The 26,510-nt window shown below is 37.7% G+C and overlaps 1 protein-coding gene across 1 annotated transcript in view; it reads right to left on the bottom strand.

Annotated features, from left to right (window-relative positions):
* The window catches only part of LOC141841697 (callose synthase 3-like), an 80,119-nt gene that overhangs the window by 7,889 nt on the left and 45,720 nt on the right, over window positions 1–26,510 (bottom strand). Inside the window, exons 22-37 of the mRNA XM_074729882.1 lie at window positions 24,925–25,062; window positions 24,725–24,840; window positions 22,778–22,859; window positions 22,548–22,708; window positions 22,122–22,248; window positions 21,936–22,039; window positions 6,277–6,412; window positions 6,057–6,208; window positions 4,732–4,841; window positions 4,493–4,618; window positions 4,255–4,323; window positions 3,982–4,171; window positions 3,606–3,753; window positions 399–518; window positions 211–329; window positions 27–110 (exon numbers count right to left, since the gene is read on the bottom strand). Coding sequence (XP_074585983.1) covers window positions 27–110; window positions 211–329; window positions 399–518; window positions 3,606–3,753; window positions 3,982–4,171; window positions 4,255–4,323; window positions 4,493–4,618; window positions 4,732–4,841; window positions 6,057–6,208; window positions 6,277–6,412; window positions 21,936–22,039; window positions 22,122–22,248; window positions 22,548–22,708; window positions 22,778–22,859; window positions 24,725–24,840; window positions 24,925–25,062 — 1,982 coding nt within the window. The remainder of the gene's footprint in view (window positions 1–26; window positions 111–210; window positions 330–398; window positions 519–3,605; window positions 3,754–3,981; window positions 4,172–4,254; window positions 4,324–4,492; window positions 4,619–4,731; window positions 4,842–6,056; window positions 6,209–6,276; window positions 6,413–21,935; window positions 22,040–22,121; window positions 22,249–22,547; window positions 22,709–22,777; window positions 22,860–24,724; window positions 24,841–24,924; window positions 25,063–26,510) is intronic.

Here is a 26,510-nt window from a genome sequence, read left to right as displayed (position 1 = left end):
GGGAATTTCAAAATTAGGAACCTTACTTTAGGGGTTTTGCAAGCAACCGTTGTCCAATAGTCACAAAACTATGCTCTTGATTAGACATGAACCATGCAAGAGAAGAAACACTGGGACATTTCAAGAAAATACTATGTAAGTCATCCTCAAAAGGGAAAGAAATTAATGTGAAATAAATTGTCGCTTTAATTTTTAAATAAATGCACTAACCTTCCAGTAAATATATGCTCCCTGACTCCCAGGATAGAAGGAAATCTTCCACCATCACGCTTTTTCAGAAATTCTTGAAGCAAGTTTCTCATTTTAAAAGCCTCCTCCAAATAGTTATCCTAGAAGATAGATATTATGAATCAATAGATTAAATTTCCTTTATCCATGATATATACAATATTGGTTACCTGGTTCATATCTATGGTCTGCAGACCTTCCCCGCGTGTAAAAATGATAGCATGGTTTTGGTTTTCAGGCTTTCCCTCACCCAAAATTGCAGGGCCAGGAAGTTTTATCCGATAAATTTCCTGTGTATATAAGGCAATATGGGAAAACTTTCCTATGGGAACACTAATAGATACATGAAAGACATAAAAGACATAAAAGAGCTGAATGAAAAACAGTGTCGGCCTCAGATGTCATCCTTCATGAATGATGATCACTACCAGTTTATTTTTCCAGAAATATCACAAGCATAATTCTTGAATGGAAAAAAAATTAATAACCAATGAATAGATAATAGGTGAGCTGATGCAGTCAGAAAAATGATTATACGCTGGCATCCTATAAAATTAACAGCGTTTTCTGGAGATTCCACCGTGCCAATTTTGTCTACAATCATAAAGCATGTATTGGTCATTGACCACACTTAACTAGACTTGCCATTGCATTAGTCACAACCAAAATCAAAGTGACTAACTACGAAGTATGCAGTTGTAATATACAAGTTGACTTAGTTGAGGTTGTCTGAATTGTCAAATAGCAAAAATATCAATCTAAAATTTTTGTTCTGGACACATGAACGGAAGGTGAACACCTAAAATTTTCCACTAAGATCTAAGCGTGTTTATAGTGTTATATTGAGTCTTATATATATATAATAATGATTCATCCCTCTTCACTGGGATCAGAGCATAATTTCTCCTAGAGTTGGGATTTAGAGCTCAAGTCCCTTAAGGAAGAGGTGGCGACTAATATGAAAATCATCATTCTTCTTTCTCTATACAGCGTTGACTCTCCCCACCTCATCTTTATCTCTTCATCCACTGCCTACAGGTTTGTTTGAAGTATCTATGCTAAGTTCCGCCACAGTGAATGGAAGATCCAAGTTAACTCCTTAATACTTGCCATGACCCATAATGCTACTTTCGTATGACATCATCATTGTCATTCCTTTGCTTAACAGATATAAACTAATGAAGCCTACCTCATCAGTGTCTTGTCATTGTCATAGGCTAAGAAGAATTGCATGGAGACTAGTCTAAATGTCGTTATTTGTGAAAACTTGCTGAGTGTAAGTCTGATTCAGTCATCATTATCTTCATCTGTTTGTTATCATCCTGTTGGTCAACTTTGAGTGTGATGGCAATATCAGCACCAACGTCCTTGCAGTGGTGTTTCTAACCTCAAGTTCCTTCACCTAGAAGCCCAATAAAACCTCCTACTCATGTGACAGAGACAATTTCAATGTCAAATTTATTCTCAACATTAAAAAAATTATAAACTAGTCAATTCCATATATTCACACCCTTCCTTCATGGCATCTATAGGAAGAAGACGATATAAACTTGTCGCCCACACAATATAAAAGTTTGGCTTGTGATCTTTTGCCTTTGTTGCATCATACTCTCCATATCTCATTGCCTACGCCTTAATTGAGGGAGGAAAAAGGGGTGCAAGGAATGTCACCACGCACACACTATGATTTTTTATGAACTTAGGTTGATGAAGCTTTAAATTATGTTTAAAATTTAGAAATTTTTAAAAGCTAGAAGTTTTCATTTTAAAGTAGTCAAAAGATAGTAGGAAATTTGTTTATCATATTTATAGGGTTAGGAAATTAATTTGAATGACAATTGGGCTTTTAGAAGAGACTCGACCCCTCCTATTGAAGAATCTTCCAATGAATAAAATTTTAAATTCTGAGATTTGCTCCTTCTGTAAAGTCATTCAATTTGATTTTGCATCACAAGTATCTCTCAATCTGATTATAAATGGTAACTTCTTTAAAAAATGATACACTATCAATCCAAAATAAAATGAAACTGAAAACGGGCCAAAAAATTGGTGGAATATTTGTATACAAGGAGTAGCATCTTACAAAAAAAGGAAAAGAGAGGAGATATTCATTTTAAAATCTTCTTTGTATGTCCAAGTTGAAGAACCTTTATATGACTATCTAAACATCCTCTCTTTGTGCATGATTTATGATTAGTTATTATGTCACTTCTAGCATCACTCTTTTTAAAAGTTGGTGTTCGATTTTACTTGGTCTTTCCTGACAGTCCCTCTCTTTGAATGAAATGATTGACACTTCAGCTACATCAAACATCATCATCTCTGAGTCTGAGTAATGACTGGAACTATAATCTCACTTGTCTACAACACTTTTCTTTGGTAATTCATTAGTCGCAATTTTGAAAAGATAGAGTAGTCTTTCTTCTGTTCTACCATCATCTTTCTCTAGAGTAGATGCCAGAAGTTACAGTTTCTCTCTCTGACAACTCCACATCTTCAGAGTAGATGTTCGGACTATAATAAATCTAGTTCACTCTACAAGCTCACCCAAGTTGTCACCCTCGCAAACTTCAGAATTGTATGATCTCTTCAATCTGAGAGATTTAAGAAAGAAGAATATATCAAATCCATTGAAAATCATCACCTTAACCTTTCGAAGATTTCTCGTGTGACAACCACAATCCTCAACTTGATGAACCATAGATAGACTCACATCTTTGCGATGTTGCACTGATATCATGTCATTATTTTAGTTGCCCTTGTGCCTTAGTAAGTTTTTTTAGTGAGAAATTTTTTAATTTAGGTAACAAGTTTAACATAGAAGCTCTATTTTGAGGGGGAGTGTTAGAGTTATTAGTTATAGGTTTTGTGACATTAATCCACATTGAGTAGCTTAATTATATGTTGAAGCCTATGAATATGGTGTAATCCTCCTCTCTGTTACATCAAATATAATATTTCATTCTTCTCAACTAATATAACATTGTAACCAATTAACCAGTACACAATGTCATAGTTTGGATGACCACTTTTAGTCAATTTCAAACCATTTTTCCATCTTTAGAACAATTGTTTATGTCAACAATAATTTGTTACATGCTATTGTTCTCTTCCCAGTGGATTCATGTCTTTAGTAAAGGAATTTGGGATATACAATTTCTATTTCTTTCTCAAACAGAGATTCTCTTTGACACTATTCTTTCTTCTTTTCTTGAATTAGTTAAAAGTTACACACATTTGCTTGCAGTATCCACTGAAAATTTTTCGAATTGCAAATTCCTTGCTTATATGATTTATAAGCAGCATAGAAATCGACTTTATTGAATTATCATTTCATTCAAAATCAGAATTTATGCAATAAATAGAAGAGCTATCACCTGATCAAGACTCTGTAGTTGTTCTGATAGGTTGTCACTTTTGGGCAAAGCAGCCTTAACCAAAGCAGAATAGTAAATTTTCTCAGTTTTCCTAGAGCTGGTAGGTACCTCAACCTCATCAATATAAGCCACACGGAGAGATGGATACCTGAAATATAATGCACTCTAATAGGTTTAGCTCATATGTAAATATTTTCCATGAATTAAAGATCTCCTAGAAAAACTGAATCTATAAAGGAAATAGGAATATATTTCCATAGCTCAATAAACACAATTCATTCAAACAAAAATTAAAAAAAAACAATTATACATCAATTGCATATAATTGGCATATACTCTTTGACATGCCAACAGAAACGAATTGCAAAGTACATACGTTCTCATGAGCTTTAGAATATCTTGCGCGCGGTGATGACCAGATCGCTTGTCAATCCCATACTGCTGGCAGGATACCACATATGTGAACTTCATATCAGCTACAGCCTGGCATTGTGCCCATAAAGATCTTTCTAACTTGGGCTGTAGTTCAGACATTAATTCAGCTTCTCTATAACCTTTCATAAGATCTGAAAGATAACAGTGAAACATGATAAGAAATCAAAGAGTGGTTGTGAAAAGGATAACCAACTAAAGTTGCATCTTTAAGTACCTTCATCTTTGGCCATATCAAGAAAAGCTTGAAGTTCCAAAGCTTTCCTGTTGTACATCATACCTCTAACTGTAAAACAAAAAAAATCATTTAGGAAGAATTGTTTTACAGTGATTGCTGCATGGAGTCTTATAGCGGCTTCTTTGTCATATCCGAAGCAAGCAAACCATATTGATACAAAATTTTAAAATGGGGTTCCTTTTTAACATACCAAATTGCAGTTTTACTAATACTTTACCGGTTCGAGTTAAGGTTTGGCCTCTATTTGAAGCCCATAGGCGTAGTTCTTCTTCAAGTTCTTTGTTACTTTTAAGCTCGTTTTCCATTTTGCATCCAACTCTTTCAAGGAAGTTGGTCCATTCATCTGGAAATAATAAACTGTTTCAGTTAACGAAGGTTTGCGAAAGTTCCAGCATGGCTCTCACATTAATGTTTTGCTATTGCCAATCACACACACACACACACACACACACAAACCTGGATATATTTTCTGCAAATAGAAAAGAATAGAAACTCCATCTTCATTTGGCTCTTCAAGATTAATCAGAGAGAATAAAACATCCTCATTATAATAAGGTGTCAAAACCCTGCATCCAATTTGTAAATAATTTATTGATGAAATGTAGGAAACTACAACTACTTAAAATACAATCGATACTTTTGACATCGATAAAATACAATAGTCAACTTGGTTACATAGATAAATAACATTAAAAGGGATTTCAACATGAACATTACAGAACCAAACTTCTAAATGGAGGTCATATAAGGGTCAAAGTATAAATTGTATCAGGTGTTCAATTTGAATGATTGAAAATCTACCAAGAAGGATGACCTTCATCATCATCATCATCTTCAAGTCATGTTTGTCCCAACTATTTGGGGTCAAATTCATGAATATAATTACTTCAGTGAGCTCTATGCAGGGAAATCATTGTTTACCATATTAATGACTTGCATTTTGTTTGGTCATAATCTTTCTACTTATAAAATTGATTTTTGAAAACAAAAATCTGGAGTGCTTTCACAAAATATTCTTTAATGTCTACTAGAACATCAGTAAAACATTTCAATTAACACATGCTTATATGCTAAGCAAAAATTATAGTCTATATGTTAAAACCCAAGTCTTTCAGAAATTCATGGGGTAACAAACATGAGTTTTCTTCAAGACACAAGTTGAAACATGAAAAAATATTCACCCATATTAGTTATCAAATTTTATTCTATTTAAATTGATCGCCACTTCCACTACTCATTGTGCCTCTCTCCGATAAGTTTTTCCTCTTTTGATGCACTCTAGTCTTTTCTATTTCTCTCTGTTCTCTTTCTGAAGCTTCTCGTTCCGGTCAACAAGTGGAACTATAAATTTTACTCGTGCAAACACGCTCAACACTTGAAACCTTGTGTTTAAAATTAAAATATGGTTAAACTTATTTAAAATCATAAGTATTTAAAATTATACTAGAAACAGTTTTTAATTATTGTATTTTGTGCCAAATTAAAATTAATTTATATGATTAAATTTGTTTAAAATTTGAATTATTTGAAATCACTAAATTAATTAATTAAATAAGAGAATTTCATGTGCAATTTGTGCAGGTATGATTATATTAAAGAAAAAAATTCTTATGATTCATGCAAATTTAGGGCTAAAACTTTATGCTTCAGCTAAATAAGAATAAACTTACACTAGTCAACAAGATTATAAAATTTAATGAGATATGTTCATGGAAAGCAATAAAATTAAACAATACAAATCAGCTGCACTTTCTGCCAGAAACTATAATTTAGAAACTCACGAGAAAGAAAGCATGTTCCGGACTTTTGGTGCCTCAGGCATATTCATAAAAAGTGAATTACTGAAGAAAGAAATGCGCCTTCTGGCTTCTAGATTAGTGGGGACATCCATTGCAGACTCCTTGACAGTAAGAAGTAAATATAGTCTTTTGATCTGGATTTCAAAAACAAATAATAATTACTTGATTTACAGGCTTGACAGTGTGATCTTAACAATAGTACCTTCTCTGACCAAGCATCTGATGGTGGATACGGAAACTTGATAGCTCCAGGTGATGCAAACAACTGAACTTGATCATCCAGTGAAGCAAAGTCTTCATGCATTCCATATGAACCTCCATGAATGGATTCTAAAATGCTGACAAAGAGCATAGATGAAACTAAACACCACTGCGAAACAGTATTTCAGCATGTTCTACTTTTTCAAATAGAAAAAGATTTCAACTCAAGCCAATAACTATGGCTTGTTCAAAAAAGTTTTTGCAACTAAAAGCTCTAAGATTAACAGGAGGAAAACTAAAATTTATAAAATAAACCAAATTGAATGGATAGAGAAATTGAATGAATAGGCAAATTGTATGGATAGAGAAACCTTAATATCAACATCAGATATCTATAATTTATTCAACCAGGATAGCAAAGAACATATCACAAGGGATTGGCAGGATATAATTTAGAAAATCATTTGGAGTTTTGCTGGATCAATATAAGCAACCAGTCAATGCTTTACGAACCATAGTTTGAACAATAAAGAAACAGCACTGTCAGAAAGACAGAAGTGTGGAGTAACACAAGATATAAAACAAGAAAACCAATATAGCACTATGGTGGTTGAAAAAATGAGAGATAATAGTTGACATTTACTGGTATTATCTTAGTGCCGAATCATTGTAGATTAGGCCAAACTAATAAGGCCTAATTGAATGAACTGGACAGCAATAGGGTGTGGTGTATAAGGTTGATTTTGGTTGATTTGTATTGAACTGAAGTGAAAATCAAGAACAAGGTTAAGCGAATGGAACCAGATTAATTTGAAATTGAACTAGATTGCATTCTAATTAGGTTTAGTTTGAGCTACAGACGTTTAAAATTTTGAGATGTGTCGGAGTTTCAATTTCTGACCGGAATGAGTTCAATACCAAATCGTCTTGAGCCAATATGATTTCAAGACATATTTACTTCCTTATTATAAATTTATACAAATAATACAAATACCAATTAACTATATCAATTAGTTGACTAATTAATTATATATAATTATATAGTTAATTATATACAATTGATATTAACTACATAATGCTACAATAGTTAATAAAATTAATATTAACCAAATGCAATTACTTAAACATTAGTATAATTATATGATTAATTACACATTACATATAATTAATAACTGTTGTTAATATCAATTACAGTTAATTTATATAAATATACATATATAATTATATTTTTGATATATGCAATTAATTAACTACAATAACCATATCTAATTAATTTAATTACTTATATATGATATATAATTAATATCAATGCGTAATGCAACACAAGTCATGACTGTGCTGCTCGCTACTCATTGCCATTAGATAATGATGTTAGAGAGGCAACAATAATCAAAATCATAAAACTCTAGCGCTCATCTCCTCAAGGAATTTCACACGAGTTGGGCGTCTTCCTCTGCCATTTTGTCAGTATGTCTTCTCAGCAAAATCTTGGTTCCTTTGATGATTTCTACCCTATCTCCACTTCCCTCCTTAATTTCCCCTCCTTGTCTCCACTCTATAAGTATGTCCGTGGCAGTATCGATATCATTTTGCATTGCAGTGCAGGAGTAGAATGCTAGGTGTCAATTGTGTCCAGCATCACGTTATAGTACTTTAAACCCAAACTAAAGAATTAGTAGGACTAGCCTTGTTTTCCTAATCAATTTCTCTAACCCTCACCGTCTTCACCTGCCCTAACTCCCATACAGTTATACACTCACCACAACGACATCATCTTGCATGCCAACCCCCGATTGGATTCATAGCTATGATCGGTCAAATAGATGGAGATTTTCAAAGGAAGAATACAATAGGCAAGGAGAAGGCTCTATGTCACCTCTTGGCTGTTTTTTAACTCTAATGCTTATGTAAATGCCAAATCTATAGGTCACACCATTGGTATATATTGAAATAAGGATAACATCCTGATCAGATGATATATGTCCAGTATCAGAGGACACAATCATAACATGTAATTTGCCTATGTCGAAACAAATTTTAAATTTTCCAAACACATTAGGTTGTTAATAAATAATATTACACTATAAATCACATAAAAGTATTTAATATAATTATTTATCTATTAAATGACTGATATTAAATCAACAATCATAACTAAGATGAATGTGAGAGTTAACTTCTGCAAAATAATTTAAATGTAATAAGTCAGAAGTACAAAGGTAAATTATTAGAGAATCTCTCTAGTTGACACCCTCTTACTATATGTATTATTAATAACTAGAATATTACACTTTAATCCTACAAAACATGGTATTTACAAATACGTCACTATTATTTATGTTCAAATCTTCAAAATTCCTTAAATTAGCTCAAAGATATGATAAAATGGTAGCTTTGCAAATATAATCAATCTTAGAACCTCTTGAGAAGTTGGTTAACAAATCCACTAACTAATCATTAGAGTGTCGCAACAATTTCCTTAGAAAATTATCTCTATGATTTATCTTCTCAAACAACTATGAATTAGATAATATGCGCTGTTTGGTTGTGACAATATAACTCAATTGACTCCGCAAGAGTATGTGATGAAAGTTGTAGAAAGTGGATACAAAATGGTGGGTGGTTGTACCACTATATAGCGCCTAAATGTGGGCAAGTGCCCAAACTGTTATTATTAACTGACATACAGCTAACAGAATTATTAGTCAATCAAAATAAGTATACATGCACAAGTATATAAGCGATATTTAATAAGTAAACAAAATAATACAACAAAACATATTAGTATATAATAGTTTATATTAAATCAAATAAATTTAAAATTATAGAAAATTCATAAATCAAAATTAGCACCTTACAAGAAAACATAAAATATTAAATAACAAACATATGTATTTAAATTAGTATTGCAAAAGAATATGAAAACCTTCTTTTATTAAAAAAATAAGTCCCTATTTATACACGAACATAGAGACCTATTCTAGGAGAATTATTCTAGAAACCCTAAATATTCTAACACTCCCCCTCAAGCTGGAGAATATAAATCATATATACCCAGTTTGTTACATATGTAGTCAATTCGAGAACCTCTCAGTGACTTGGTGAATATATCTGCTAGTTGATCATGTGAGTTAACAAAACTAGTAGATATTTCACCAGATGCGACTTTCTCTCTGACAAAGTGACAATGGACTTCAATATGCTTTGTCCTTTCATGAAAAACTGGATTCGAGACGATATGCAGAGGGAGTCTCCCCCTTTGTTTCTATTGTGAACAGTTGATCTTTTTGATACATAATTATTATTATAACTCACCAAAGCACCACTAGGTGGAACAGGTGTGGTATTTTCTGTACGGAGAATGCGGCTAAACACTTCTTGTAATGAGGAGACCTCAGAGCTAGATAGAATTTGTGATTTAGCAGATTCGAAGTCAGGTGATAAGCCAGCAAGGAAACTCATGATAGCCATCTGTTCTCGTTGGCGTTGTTGAACCTTCACATCAGGACTAAAGGGTAGCAACATATTAAGCTCCTCATATGTCTTTTTGAAAGCCATGAAATAATTAATCAGAGGTTGATCTTGTTTTTCCACACGATAAAAAGCTTTGCAAACTTCATACATACGGGTGAGATTTCCTTTTCCCGAGTACAGAAAATCTAGATAATCCATCAATTCTTTAACGAATTCACAGTGATTAATTAAACCAATTACCTCATTATCAATACAATTCCGAATCTGAAGGAATAAGCGAGCATCTTCTCTAAGCCATGTCTGTTTTGAATCATCTTGAGGCGGGTCATCAGTCAAATGTCCATCTTTGTCAATACTTCGTAGATAAAGACGGACAGTTTTACTCCAATCCAAATAGTTTGAACCATTTAATTTATAATCCGTAATTTTAGACACCACAGGGACCATATCCATTACGATAGAAGGTTTATTTTCAACCATGAGAGTTTACGAAATCCAAAGATAATGAGCACTAAAGTCCGAACAAACTCACAGAGGAAAAGATGTACCTTGTGAGATTTATCTTACTGCAAGATGAAGAAAAATACCAACTTCGAAGAAGAATCCAAAGAAGCCTACTGCTGTGAGAAAGGAACGGGCAGCATCTTCAAACGCATCAAACGTCTAAAGACCCAACCTGTGGCGGCTCAAGAGGTGTTGACCAGGCTGCAGGACTAGGTCAACCGGAACCCAGAACAGGAACAGAAACAGACTAGGCTGCAGGACCAGGTCAACTAGAACCAAACCTAGGGACTGGCCGGAACAAAAGCTGAGGTCGGATGGAGCAGAGGCAGCCGGCGTGGAGGCGTGATCACAACTGGCGTGCAAGCAAACACGCATTCACCATCTACAGCCACCACCAAACAAGCAGGATTCCACTGTGGTGTTGGTATGCATTCATGCAATCCGGCGGGAAGAGATAGGAGCAGCGTCTGCCGGCGAAGGCCGCGGCTGAGGCTGAGGTGGCGGATGTAGGGCAGCGTTGTAGCTGTCGTCGTCAAGGACGAGAAAGAAGGGGTCCCTGAGGAGCTCGGAGGCGGAAGGGCGAGCGCGGGGTTTTCTCCTCCTGCTACGCGGAAACAGAAGCGGCGGAAGAAGGCAGGAAGCAAGGCGGAATCACATCGGCGTCGCTGATGAACAGGAGCTCGCGAAGGAGATTGGTGTCGCAGATGCACAGGAGCAACCTTCTCTTCTGCTCGCGACGGCCTCCGCCGAATTGTGTCTGCAATAGTTTGAAGATTGCAGTCGTGGTCGTAGAGAAAGCCGCCGCAGGGAAAGAAAGAACGCGGGCGCTGCGCTTGCGTGGGAACGAAGTCGGCGCGGGGAAAAAAAAACAAACGAAAACCTAAATTCCTAGCTCTGATACCATGTTATCAAAAATAACTCAAGAATTCTTTTTCCATTAAGAGATACAAGTCCCTATTTATATAGGAGTTTTATGGACCTATTCTATGAGATTTATTCTAATAAATATAACCAATATTTAACAATACATGACATTAAGAGTAATTGAAATATTGTTTGTACTACTAATAATAATTTTTTAGTTTGCATCCATATCACATAATGTCAAAATTGTATCATTTCATATGTAGCTATGTGCCACCTCAAATTTGCTATTGACACTATACACCGAACATCAACACAATCCCAAAATAGTACCATTCCAATCTAAGACTAAAATTCCAGCATAATTTAAGATTTTGGACCTCGCAAAAAACTATCTAAATGTAAAATAAACTACCCTTTTTATATAAATTTGTTTAGACCACCTTCTAGGCCATATAGACCTCTTAGCTAGTCCATTTAAACTTTTTAAACCAGCTGCCTAAATGGGGCAACTTATTCACTAGAAGAAAGAATACCCTTACTTTGCATCCTACGGGATCCCCTACACTGTTATTTAAAACTATAAATATCATAACTCCATCATTACCTATTTAACCCAAATAAGCTCATGCATAGCTATTTACACTTAATCTAGTGTGTTTCTTACAACAAAATAAAGATTATCTTCCAAAAGGATGGAATGCAATAGCTTGATGCAACTCTTTCATCCATAGAAGAGTCGACATTAGTTCATCCTGCAATTTGAAGACAACCTCAATCCAAATACAAAATATATTTACAAGAGCATTTTTCATAATTCTCAAAGTTGCCTCCATATGATGAAGCCTCAAGAAATTGATTGTTGATTGTTCGCACTCACTACAAATCACATCTATGATTTTGTAACTGTAAAATAATATAAGAAAGATCTTATTTTATTACAAGCAACAAGACCCTATTTATACATCAATATAGGGACCTATTCTAGGAGACTTATTCTATATAAAAAAATATATTTTTATATAGGAATATCCTTAAATATTCTAACACTCCCTCTCAAACTAGAGAATATAAATCATATGTACTCAGCTTGTTACATATGTAGTAAATTCGAGGACCTCTCAATAACTTAATGAATATATCTGCTAGTTGATCATGTAAGTTAACAAAACTAGTAGATATTTCACCAGATATGACTCTCTCTGACAAAGTGACAGTCGACTTCAATATGCATTGTCCTCTCATGAAAAACTGGATTCGAAACGATATGCATGGTGGCTTGGTTGTCATATATAAGTGACATTTGTGTAACCTCTCCAAATCTTAACTTTTGAAACAACTGTTTGAGTCATATAAGCTCTTAACTGGCTATGATCATAGCTCCATATTCTGCCTCTGTACTGGATCTTGCCACAACATTCTACTTTTTTACTTTTCCAAGAAACAAAGTTATCTCCGACAAATATACAAAACCCAGAAGTAGATTTCCTATCAATGAGAGATCCTGCGCAATCTGTATCAGAATACCCTACGACTCGAGTATGTCCTTTGTCTTCGTACAAAAGACCCTTTCCTAGAGCGCCTCTGATATATCGGATAATGCGAATCACAGCATCCCAATGTCCCTTGAATGGAGAGTTGAGAAACTGACTTACTACACTTACTGCAAATGAGATATCCGGACGAGTAACAATAAGGTAGCTTAGTCTCCCTACTAATCGCCTGTATTGTTCAGGATCTGGAAGAATCTCCCCCTGATTTGGCATGAGCTTAACATTGGGATCCATGGGGGTGTCAACTGTCTTTGAGTTTAACATGCTTGTTTCTTCTAGAATATTCATTGCATACTTCCTTTGCGATATGATAATCCCATCTTTGAACTGTGCTACTTTTATCCCTAAAAAAATATTTGAGTTTGCCAAGATCTTTTGTTTGAAAATGTTTGAAAAGATGTTTCACCTGTGAAATTCTGAGATGATTACTACCTGTGATAATAATATCATCAACATAAACAACTAAATAGATGCAACCAGTAGATGAGTGACGATAAAAGACAGAATAGTTAGTCTCACTCCGAGTCATGCCAAACTGTTGAATTATAGTACTAAATTTACTGAACCATGCTCTGGAAGACTGTTTGAGGTCATATAAAAATTTTCGCAGACGACATACAAGACCAGAAGACTCCTCCTGAGCATCAAAATACGGAGGCTGCTCGATGTAGACTTCCTCGAGCAGGTCATCTTGTAAGAAAGCATTTTTAATGTCCAACTGATAAAGAGGCCTATGTTAAATCGTAGCAATGGACAGGAATATGCGCATGGAGGACATCTTGGCAATAGGAGAAAAAAATATCCCCATAATCCAATCCAAAGATCTGAGTATAGCCTTTAGCAACAAGGCGAGCCTTAAGCCGGGCAACCTTTCCATCTGGACCAACTTTCACTGTATATACCGATCGACAACCAACAACTGACTTCCCTGATGGTAGAGGAATAAGATCCCAAGTCCCACTGCTCTGTAAAACAAATATTTCATCGAGCATAGCCTATTTCCATCCTAGATGGACAAAGGCATCACCTGCAGTCTTCGGAAGAGAAACAGACAACAAGGAGGAAAGACAAAAAAAATAGGAAGGAGAAATACAATGATAACTTAAAGAAACATAATGAGGAGAAGGATTACGAGTGGAATACATACCTTTCCGAAATGCAATGTGAATATCAAACTCAGAAGATGGAACCGGAGGACGAGGTGAAAGACTCGACTCCAAAGATGAGTCCATGGCAGCGTCAGTGATGGGCGGCGGCAAAGCAGGACGAGGACGACGCTAATAAACCTACAAAGGAGAAGATGTCTCCGGAGCTGATAGAGACTCCTCCGGAGGATAAAAGATAGTCATTGGTGCAGGCGTAGAAGGAGAAAACTCAGACGGAGATCCATTAGGCCCAAAAAATGGAACCGAATTAAAGAACATAACATCAGCAGAGATGAAGTACCGACAGAGAGTAGGGAAAAAACACTTGTACCCTTTTTAAGACCATAGGTACCCAAGGAAGACACATTTATGAGACCGGAAAGAGAGTTTGTCAATGTCAGGATCGAGAGCATGAGTAAAACATATAGAATTAAAGACCTTAGGTGGTAAAGGATGAAGAGACTGATGAGGATAAAGAACATGATGAAGTATTTGACCTTGTAAAGTAGAGGAAGGCATGCGATTGATGAGATAACACGCAGTAAATACAGCAACACTCCAAAACTGAAGAGGAACATGAGAATGGAGAAGAGTCCGGGTGGTCTCAAGAAGATGACGATTCTTGTGTTCGGCAACTCCATTCTGTTGAAGGGTATAAGAACAAGAAATGTCATCAAGGTCTGAAACGGAGTAGATAGATACTCACGTGCATTATCACTCTGCAAGGTTAAAAGAGAAATACCAAATTGAGTTTTAATTTCATAGAAAAAAATTGAAAAAGAGAAAACAACTCCGAACGATCCTTCATCAGATATAACCAAGTGCAACGGGAAAAATCATCTATAAAGATGACAAAATATCATGACCCTAATGTAGAAGAAACACGACTCGGACCCCAAATATCGGAATAAACCAAAGCAAAAGGTAACGTAGCCCGACTCACAGTGCGAGGAGAAAAAGAACTACGAACATGCTTTCCTAATTGACATGATTCACAAGACAAAGACTCTAAGTGAGAAAGACCAGGATGTAATTGTTTCAACTAATCAAGACCAGGATGTTCCAACTGAGCATGAATAAGAAGGGGAGATGCCGCCGCCGAACCAACAAGAGAGGACTGTTGAAGCAGATATAGGCTATGAGACTCATATCTGAAGCCAATTATCCTCTCCGTACTACGGTCCTATAAGGACATAGAAGATTTAGTAAACGAGATGACATAATCAAGAGACCGAGTAAGCTGACTGATTGATAATAAATTAAAGGGAGCACTGGGAACATAAAGAACATTATTAATAGAAAGAGACAGAGAAGGATGAACAACACCAACATCCTGGGATTGAATTTGAGAACCATTTGCCATGATGACAAAGGGTAAATAACCAGAAGTAGATAGAGAAGAAAAACGAGAACTATTACCAGTAATATGATCGGTGGCCCTGGAATCAAGAACCCAAGGACTCGAAGAGTGAGATATGCCAGTAAAGAAATTACCAGTGAGTGCAACGGCAACAAGGGAATCAGCAGCCTTTCGATCCTCATACTATTTCAGAAAGTCGTCATAGGAAGACAGTGGAGTCAAATTTGGCGGCAACTGTGAAGTGGAAGCTGAAGGAGCAACAGAACTCTGGACGATCTGCGCAGCACAGAGAGGTCGACCATGTAGACTCCAACATTTATCAATTGTGTGTCCAAGTCAATGGCAATGATCACACCAAGGGCGTCCTTTGCCACCCTTACGAGGTGGAGGTCTGTTGTTGTTTCGATAGATCAAAGCTGATGAAACCAAACCTGCATGGGCCACCATCTTCACAGAGGAATCACGCTTCGGAAGACGACCCAGCGCGCTGAGAACTCATGTCGCACAACGACCAGGATTTTCTTTCACGCGCTCAGATCAGATCAGAGGAAGAGAAGACCAGATCAGAGGAAGCAGGCACACTCCAGAACTGTGTAGGTAGCTAGAACAATGAAAAGGCTAGAAAACTATTGCAGGAACGACGACAACGACGATTCGTGGCACCCGAGGAGAGTCCGATAAGGCATTCGCCCACTGATCAAGATGAAAACCCTAATCGTCCTGTTCAGAATAAAGGGACAAAAGACTCATCAATGATGCTCAATCCACCAGAACTGCCGAGCGCCATCGAAAGTAACTTGTTCTAGCGCGGCGGATGATTCACCCTCGAACTTCGCGGCATCGCCCGCGCTCATGTAAACAATAATATCATAGATCTGATTTATTACAAGGGTTAAGCCCCTATTTATATACAAGCATAAGGACTTATTCAAAAACGAATTATTCTATATTTAACCCTAAATATTCTAACACTCCCCCTCAAGCTGGAGAATATAAATCATATGTACCCAGCTTGTTACATATGTAGTCAATTCGAGGACCTCTCAGTGACTTGGTGAATATATCTGCTAGCTGATCATGTGAATTAACAAAACTAGTAGATATTTCACCAGATATGACTTTCTCCCTGACAAAGTGACAGTCGACTTCAATATGCTTTGTCCTCTCATGAAAAACTGGATTCGAGGCGATATGCATGGCCGCTTGATTGTCACATATAAGTGACATTTGTGTAACCTCTCCAAATCTTAGCTCTTGAAGCAATTGTTTGAGTCATATAAGCTCTTGACTGGCTATGGCCATAGCTCGATATTCTGCCTCTGCACTGGATCTTGCCACAACATTCTGCTTTTTGCTTTTCCAAGAAATAAGATTATCTCCGACAAATATACAGAAACCAGAAGTAGATTTCCTATCAATGGGAGATCCTGCCCAATCTGCATCAGAATAACCTACGACTCGAGTATGTCCTTTGTCTCCGTACAACAGACCCTTTCCTGGAGCGCCTCTGATATATCGAATAATACGTGTCACAGCATCCCAATGTTCCTTGCATGGAGAGTTGAGAAACTGACTTACTACACTTACTGCAAACGAGATATCTGGACGAGTAACAGTAAGGTAGCTTAGTTTCCCTACTAATCGCCTGTATCGTTCAGGATCTGAAAGAGGCTCCCCCTGATTTGGCATGAGCTTGACATTAGGATCCATAGGGGTGTCGACTGTCTTTGAGTTTAACATACCTGTTTCTTCTAGAATATCCATTGCATATTTCCTTTGAGATATGATAATCCCATCTTTGGACTGTGCCACTTCTATTCCCAAAAAATATTTGAGTTTGCCGAGATCTTTTGTCTGGAAATGTTTGAAAAGATGTTGTTTCACCTGTGAAATTCCGAGATTATCACTACCTGTGATAACAATATCATCAACATAAACTATTAAGTAGATGCAACCAGTCGATGAGTGACGATAAAAGACAGAATGGTCAGCCTCACTCCGAGTCATGCCAAATTGTTGAATGACAGTGCTAAATCTACCAAACCATGCTCTAGGAGACTGCTTGAGGCCATATAAAGATTTTCGTAGGCGACATACAAGACCAGAAGACTCCCCCTGAGCAACAAAACACGGAGGTTGCTCCATGTAGACTTCCTCGAGCAGGTCACCATGTAAGAAAGCATTTTTGATGTCCAACTGATAAAGAGACCAATGACGAATCGCAGCAATGGACAGGAATAGACGTACAGAAGACATCTTGGCAACAGGAGAAAAAGTATCCCCATAATCCAATCCGAAGATCTGAGTATAGCCTTTTGCAACAAGGCGAGCTTTAAGCCGATCAACCTTTCCATCTGGACCAACCTTCACCGTATACACCCATCGACAACCGACAACTGACTTCCCTGATGGTAGAGGAACGAGATCCCAAGTCCCACTGCTCTGCAAGGCACACATTTCATCGAGCATTGCCTGTTTCCATCCTGGATGGGCAAAGGCATCACCTGCATTCTTCGGAAGAGAAATAGACGACAAAGAGGAAAGACAAGAAAAATAGGAAGGAGAAATACGATGATAACTCAAAGAAACATAATGAGGAGAGGGATTACGAGTGGAACGCATACCTTTCCGAAGAGCAATGGGAATATCAGACTCAGGAGATGGGACCGGAGGACGAGGCGAAAGACTGGGCTCCAAAGATGTGTCCATGGCAGTGTCAGTGGTGGGCGGCGGTAAAGCAAGACGAGGACGACGCTGATAAACCTGTAATGGAGGAGATGTCTCCGGAGGTGAAAAAGACTCCTCCGGAGGATAAAAGATAGCCACTGGTGCAGGCGTAGAAGGAGACAATTCGGACGGAGATCCATTTGGCCCAAAAAATGGAACCGAATCAAAGAACGTAACATCAGCAGAGATGAAGTACCGACGGAGAGTAGGAGAATAACACTTGTACCCTTTCTGAGACCGGGGGTACCCAAGGAAGACACATTTATGAGACCGGGGAGAGAGTTTGTCAATGCCAGGATCGAGAGCATGAGCAAAACATGTAGAACCAAAGACTTTAGGTGGTAAAGAATGAAGAGACTGATGAGGATAAAGAACATGATGAGGGATTTGACCTTGTAGAGTGGAGGAAGGCATACGATTGATGAGATAGCACGCAGTAAGCACAGCGTCACCCCAAAACTGAAGAGGAACATGAGAATGGAGAAGAAGAGTCCGGGTGGTCTCAAGGAGATGGCGATTCTTGCGTTCGGCCACTCCATTCTGTTGAGGGGTATGAGGACAAGACGTCCGATGCAACACACCATGAGATGCTAAGAATGTCTGAAATGAAGTAGAGAGATACTCACGTGCATTATCACTCTGCAAGGTTCGAAGAGAAATACCAAATTGAGTTTTAATTTCAAAGAAAAATGATTGAAAAAGAGAAAACAACTCTGAGCGATCCTTCATTAGATATAACCAAGTACAACGAGAAAAATCGTCAATAAAGGTAACAAAATACCGTGACCCCAATGTAGAGGAAACACGACTTGGACCCCAAACATCGGAATGGACCAAAGCAAAAGGGGACGTAGCCCGACTCACAATGCGAGGAGAAAACGAACTACGAACATGCTTTCCTAATTGACATGACTCACAAGACAGAGATTCTAAGTGAGAAAGACCAGGATGCAATTGTTTTAACTTATCAAGACTAGGATGTCCCAATTGAGCATGAATAAGAAGAGGAGATGCCGTCGCCGAACCAATAAGAGAGGACTGTTGAAGTCGATATAGGCCATGAGACTCACATCCGAAGCCAATCATCCTCCCCGTACTCCGGTCCTGTAAGGAAACAGAAGATTTAGTAAATGAGATGACACAATCAAGAGACCGAGTAAGCTGACTAATCGACAATAAATTAAAAGGAGCACCAGGAACATAAAGAACATTATGGATAGAAAGTGACCGAGAAGGATGAACAATACCAATACCCTGAGACTGAGTTTGAGAACCATTTGCCATGGTGACAAAAGGTAAATAGCCAGAAGTAGAGAGAGAAGAAAAAAGAGATTTATTACCAGTGATATGATCGGTGGCCCCGGAATCAAGAATCCAAGGACTCGAAGAGTGAGATATACCAGCAAAGGAATTACCAGTGAGTGCAACGGTAGCAGGGGAATCAGAAGTCTTTCGATCCTCATACCATTTCAGAAAGGCGTCATAGGAGGGCGGTGGGGTCGGATCTGGTGGCAACTGTGAAGTGGAAGCTGAAGGAGCAACAGAACTCTGGACGATCTGTGCAGTACGAGGTGGTCGACCATGTAGACTCCAACATTTATCAATTGTGTGTCCTGGTCGGTGGCAATGATCACACCAAGGACGTCCCTTGCCACCCTTACGAGGTGGAGGTCTGTTGTTCCGAGATACCAAAGCCGATGAGTCAATAGGAGTGGCAGGAGGTACTGTCAAGACTTTGGCAGGGACACGAAGGAGAGTCGCCCAGGTACTGTCCATGGTAGCTTCTGTGGGGTTGCCCAGGATTTGATCACGAACATGAGAATATTCTGTAGGCAGACCAAATAGAGCTAAAGACATAAAAAATTTCTTCCGATTTTCAAGCTCTTCAATAGGAGTGGCCGCAGGTGGGAGCAATTCATTGAAGTCACACAGAAGGCGAGAGACCGAACCCAGATAAGTTGACATAGAATCCTTAATCTGATGGGCACTGAGAATAGTCATGAGATCTTCACAAACTTGATAGAGTCGCCGAGAAGTGTTTGTAAAGAGTTGTTGAGCCTGTGCCCAAACAGCTTTGCAGGTTTTGTGAGTGCGGAAGACATCCCTAAGAGATGGATGGATGGTGGCTCGGATAATACAACATAATTGAGCATCAACCTTTTTCCATAGAGGACGTTCAGCAGCTTGAATATCTTCTTCGACTTGGGTGAGATGCGTCTCATAACCCTGTCCAACAAGCCAAAGTTCAATGTGGGAGCTCCAAGAGGAATAATTCTTACCATCCAATAGCTCGGAAGAGAGCGGTGCAGTGATGTGATTGGTAAAAATTGATATATCCGACTTTGAAGTGCTAGAGGTAGCCATGAAGAGAAAATCGTGTTGCGTCACCACCGTTAACACGGGCAAGAATAGTGGAGGACAGCAGCGACACGGCTAGGAGCGCTGTCTTCTTCAGTAAGACAGGAGGAACCGTGAAGATTTTGAATTATGCTGGGAGGACAGATTTTCCTACAGCCTTGTTTTCGTTATTTCCACTGAAAGCTTTGTATCAAGGAGGATCCGGCTTCTGGACCGCTGGTTCGAAAACCTGGATCAAGGAGGAAAACCTGGATCACAGGAGGAGAACCGGATAACCTGCAGAAGACTTTACTGCTCCACGGAGGAAGCCCTAATCCCAGAGACGGCGCTTGCTTCAACGCGGCGCTGGAACAGACGGCGATGCGGCGCTGGAAGAGACGGCGACGCGGCGCTGGAAGAGGCGGCGATGCGGCGCTGGAAGAGGCGGCGACGCGACGCTGGAAGAGACGGCGCTCCTTCACGCGGCGTTGGAGGACGTCGCCGACGAAGCCGGGCCACGGGCGCTCCTTCGGTGCTTCTGGATCGAAGGAGAACGCGGCGCTGGAAGATGTCTCGGCGCTGGAAGACGTTGCTGACGAAGCCGGGCCGCGTCGCCTTCAGGGAAGATGCACGCCGATCGCGCTGGAAGAGTCGATCGCTGCGGTGGACGTCGCGATCAGGGAAGGGATCGCAGGTTGAGCCTCTGGTTCGCGCGATCAGGGAAGGGTTCGCGATCAGTCATCAGGGAAGAGACGCGGGATTCGGCGGCGGCGGAGAGAGAGGAGAAAGAATTAGGGTTAGGCGGATAAACCTAAACCCTTTCGCTCTGATACCATGTAAACAATAATATCATAGATCTTTTATTACAAGGGTTAAGTCCCTATTTATATACAAGCATAAGGACTTATTCAAAAACGAATTATTCTATATTTAACCCTAAATATTCTAACACGGGATGGCGGCCGGCGGTGATCGGACGGCGACGATGAACGGCGAAAGGTCGGCTGATCGCGCAGCGGGGTCGCGCGGGGGCGTCGGGCAGGATATCAGACCTGTATATATATATATATATATATATATATATATATATATATATATATCCCTGAATAGGCAAACTCTATGGTTAAGAAAAGTTACTAGATCCTTTGTATGAAAATGCTAGTAGATATGCTTTCAGCCTCTTGACACCAGTAAAGTCATCACCAATCATAACAATCTTGTCAATATAGATTGTTATATAAGCATAGGTCGTAGGCTTTATGATGAATTAATCAAATTATTTTTAATTTAGATATATGTGCTCTCTCTCTCTATATTCTCCTTCTCCTATTTCCAACTTATCACCTTTTCCCCCACTTGAGTTTCTCCTCCTCAGACTTGTTTTTGCATCAACAAGCTTAAAAGAGAAGTGGTCTACAATTATTATGATACTTAAACAGAGTAGCAAGTCATGTCTCCAAATCTTACCAGTCAATGATTAAAATATAAATACCAATAGCATAATGTTTAGGCCTGGACCAACTCAGATAGTCCTAGAACGTTAGGGGTTCTTATTAACAAGAACATAATTCACCTGTGAATCTGTGATAGGACAGTATCAAAAAATGTTAATGTAGTCGGAGCAAGAGGCTTTGCAAACAATGCACTTAGCAAGGAAGAATATCAACCACATAAAACCATGCATTTTCTGAAGTACCTGGAGAGTGGTTCCTCCATTATGTCAATGTCCTTAGTCACTACTTCAAGCATGTCTTGGAAACAACGGACAACGTTTGGACGATCCTCTTCTTTGTTATCCATCTACAAAAAAAATTACAACAGGACAACCTTGGTCAGTAATAGAAATTTAGAAAAATGAGATGAGAAGAAAATAAATTAATACCAGATAGTCAATCAACTTGACAAAGTGATTATACAAATTTGGAAGAGCTTCTTTCATTTTGAAATCTTCTATGAGTTTTCCACTATTGATATGTATATCAACCTCATCAAAGATCTTGTCTATAAGGCTACAAGAAAAACAGTTTGTAAGCTAATTAATGTACGAAAAATGATACACTACATGAACATGAAGCATGAAAACTCAACATGACACACTACATGCATGGATGTGAGACCCACTGTATGGATATGGGACCCACTGCATGAAGTGTGTCATGTTGTGTTTTCTGTTTTCATGCTACATGTTCATGTAGTGTATCATTGCTCTTAATGTACAGGAAGACAAGAAAGTTAATCCAGCCTTGAAGTTGCCAAAATCTAAAATTTGAATGAATTGTAAGAAATTATGAAAAAGATGATATCTTACTTCTTTTCAGGGCCACCTTCAATTAAACTGCTAATAATGTTCCTACAAGATAAATAACACTCACGAACAGCCCAGTTCATATATGGATCATCTCGGAGCCTCTTATGAAGTTCACTAGCATTTGCCTTGGTATCCTTTGCCATGTGCACTGCTACCGGAATCTAGAAAATAAAACATGCCCATGTAACTAGCAAATTAACGTAAAAATCCAAGAAATGAGGCAAATTTACCTTGCTAGCAAGTAAGAAAGGAGGCCACTGTGGTACGTCAACAATGTCAGCGTTGTATGGAACAAGCAACAAATCCATTTCCCTGCAGAGTGCAGACAACTTCGATTGAAATTTTTTTGCTCAGATAAATTTGTGAGAAGTAGGAAAGGTGAAAATTTTGGCAAAGTGTTGTTGGTGGTGAACCTTTCTTCTCCATCAAAAGCATAAAGCATAATTGTCCTAATGATTTTTCTATTATTTAAAAGAACCAAATATTTGCTCCAATAAAAATACATGATCAAGAATCATTGCTAAGAAGTCAAAGGGCATAATTAGGTTTTAGTTTTTCCCATAGAGCGCACACTTTAGTTTTAACCTTTATTAAATATATTTTAAAAATTAGTTAGCATATTAATCAACTTTAAATAAAAAATAAGGCAGGATATGGATTCCTAAGAGCATGAGGTCAAATTTGGCCTTAGTTTTGTATTCCAAAATATTTTTGTCCATCAAACAGTTTTGCTCAAAATTTCTTGGTCTAAAACTTGTCCAAATTATGAAATAAAACCAACTATTATCTATGTGGGAGTGCGAGAAGTTCAGATGCGATCTTATTCTGTGATTTTTAACTCATGAAGAACCATGAAAATTATATTTTTCATATGAAACTTACATTGTCTTTCTTTGATTTTTTTTAAAATAAGGGTGACATCGAATTCCTGAGATCAAAATCAATCTCTACACTTTTTTAGTCAGAATGTGCTATATGGGTCCATCAAGTACTTTTGGTTAAAATTGATAACCAAAATGTTTCAAAATAAAAAATTATGGTCAAATTTGAATTTCTCAACTTCAAAAAGGAAATTTTTGTATTATTTTATGATTTGGATCTATAGATTATGCAAATTATATTTTTTCTATGCGAAAGTTAAGATATAGCAGAATATATTTTTTAGAAAATAAAATGATTGGGCCAATTAAGCAATTTTGGTTAACACTCCTTCATGGCTCCAAACTGCTTCAAATTAAAGACGGAGGACATATTTGATTTTCTCCAAAAAGAAGACATTTTAGTGCCAGAAAATGAGAAGGATGCCCCTAATTATCCATGTCATTGAAAGAGCGTCCTTCCTTCAATAATTATCAATAGCACCATCATTTGATATCCGAAATCCCCACTGCACTCCATCTTGGAGCAGTTTTAACCAAAATTGCACCATCTTGGAGTATCAAGTTTCTATAATTTATTAAAATGGTAAGTTTAGACCATGCAGCTCAACACTTCACAAATCTTCCCTTTCGTGTGGATCAATCACTTGAATGTCTAGGGTCTACTATGCAAAGATATTGGTTTTCTAATCTGCAAAAAACCATGGAATGGCCATTTGCTTCTTGGCTGCCATAATGTTCAACAAGTCAACAAGGGGTGGGCTAGTTATGCTTATCTGTTATACTACCATGTTTGGCTTGCTCCACAACAGCATCATCACCTACTACACTTGTACACTTGTTCAGCTGGAGCATATGTTGGCGAGTCAGTTGGATAGAAAGAAAGTTCAAACTCTTGCATCATGCAACCATCAAAGCTCAAACTCTTGTGCAAAATTTTTTTGTTGCAATCACTAACTTTATGTAGTTAATTTAACAAATCTCTATTATTTTTATTTTCTGTTTTTTGGAAATTACCATCCCTTCGTATCTTTTAAAATATAACTTTTGGTTTCAGGCTAAAAAAAACACTGAAATTCCCTAGACAAACAGGGCAGTAGGATTATTGTACTGTGACTAATTTTTGGTCAATAATCAGGTGTGACACCTACATGAAGTATAATCATGCCTAATCAAAGAACTTCCTAGATCTAATTGTATCTCGACAAAGCATCTCATGATGAACTTCACCATAATGCATAAAGTTATACAACAAAACACAATAAAAAACAAAATACACACAATAAATATTAAAGGTACCTATTGCTTATAAGATCCTCCTTTCGAAAGCTGGTGATGATTGTGTTCCATATCTGAGCAAACCTTGCTCGAATCACTTTATCATCTTTTGTATCCTCCTTGTTGTCATCAGCCATCTAAAACAAAAAGGCATTCCTTGTGAACAAGAAATGAATTAAAAATTGGGATTTGATATATAAACCTCTGGAACTTAGTTAGACCTGACCAAATCGACGAGATAGAGAAGCTTTTAGCCCCCTTTTTTTGTTCCCATCCAAATTGTCGGCTGGAATTAGCTGGGAATTAAACCTCTTCGGTAGTGATTCAAATCTGGACCGTAACAATCCCAATGATCGAATCTGTAATAAGGCATGAAAGAAATAAAAGGAATCAACCAATAAATCAAGAACATGAGCTAGCACTAGCTGTTCACAAAAACCATCATAATTGATAAAAGGTAACAAATCAATAGGAGATATCTGTCTACAAAATTATCCCATTATATTAGAATATTTGTTAAGAAGTAATGCAACAAATTATTAGTCTCAGACTCATATTTGAGAGGAAATAACTAAGTTTGATTAGTGACCAATATGCTAAACTAACAAGCTGATAGGAAATAATCCAACTCATACATCTAAATTTGTAAAACTCACCATTATGTGTGAGATCAAGCACAGCACATGTTAACGTGTAAAATTGAGATACAAATTACTAACAGTAGCATGATTCAAACTCAAATCCATACACATTAACTTTGATTGGGTAGTCAATTACCAAAATCCTAAAATGCTAAGCAAGTCTATTTTAATTCAACATTTCTTTTCAAGTTCACTACCAAAAGATGGCCCTTACAAGACTTCCAAAGTCATCCAACCATGGTTCTCAATCTCATTTCATATTGATGAGCACGATCCAATTTATCACTTCAACGAGCTGCAGTGAATTCTCCTAGTACCCTGAACAATGCTACTCCTCCCTGTTTGCAAACCCCATGGTGTTCCTCCCAATGCGCAGATTGCTAGTTATAGTCACCCCATTTAGAAGAAATCAAGAGATTGGCTAATGATAGGTTTTTCCACTCCTGCAACATCTATTCATGCAACAACTTCAAACCGTGAGCACTTCCTCTTGATTTCATCCATGTTGGCCCTCTTCGATCATCCAAGCTCGGTCTCTCTACAGTCTATACACAGACCAATCGATGAGCAATGGCGTCACCTAGGCATAGCAAGATGGGACACATCTAACTGAACTCTCCATGATGGAATTCATAAGCCTCTGACAGCCAGATCTACCACCCAAGTACAAATTGAATAGTACCAACACTCTTAGGTAGTAGACATATTGGGGGTGTACTATGCCAGTCTATGATATCATTGGTTCATGGAGTTTTATTGTGTGCACAACACAAACTACTAGATTGAACACTTGGATTCTAGATTTAGCAATCTCTAGGAATCAGTCTAGTAACACCTCACTTTTCTCTAATATCAACAAGCATTTCATCAAACTCGTCACTCTTATATATGAAGAATGCTGGTAAGGTTTCCTACTTGATAGTTGTCAATTTCTTGTCTTCTATATACGTAAATTTTATTTTAATTTACTATACATAAGCAAACTCACTAGTCACTAAATTGTTCCACAACCTTTTCTTCTAATTTAATCTATATTCAATATTTGAGGATGGGAATAATTGGTATATGGCATGAGTCTCAAGGTCTGGTGTTACATGTTCATCTACTCTTGTTACTCTTTGACTAATCCTCATCCACTCTAAATCCATAATTGCTTGAGGCTTCGT

This window comes from Curcuma longa, chromosome 1 (genome assembly GCF_044706935.1).
Source record: "Curcuma longa cultivar G26 ecotype Majalengka, Jawa Barat chromosome 1, ITB_CL_G26_1.1, whole genome shotgun sequence".
NCBI classification, from domain to species: Eukaryota; Viridiplantae; Streptophyta; class Magnoliopsida; order Zingiberales; family Zingiberaceae; genus Curcuma; species Curcuma longa.
This window is presented reverse-complemented; position numbering and strand designations above follow the sequence as displayed.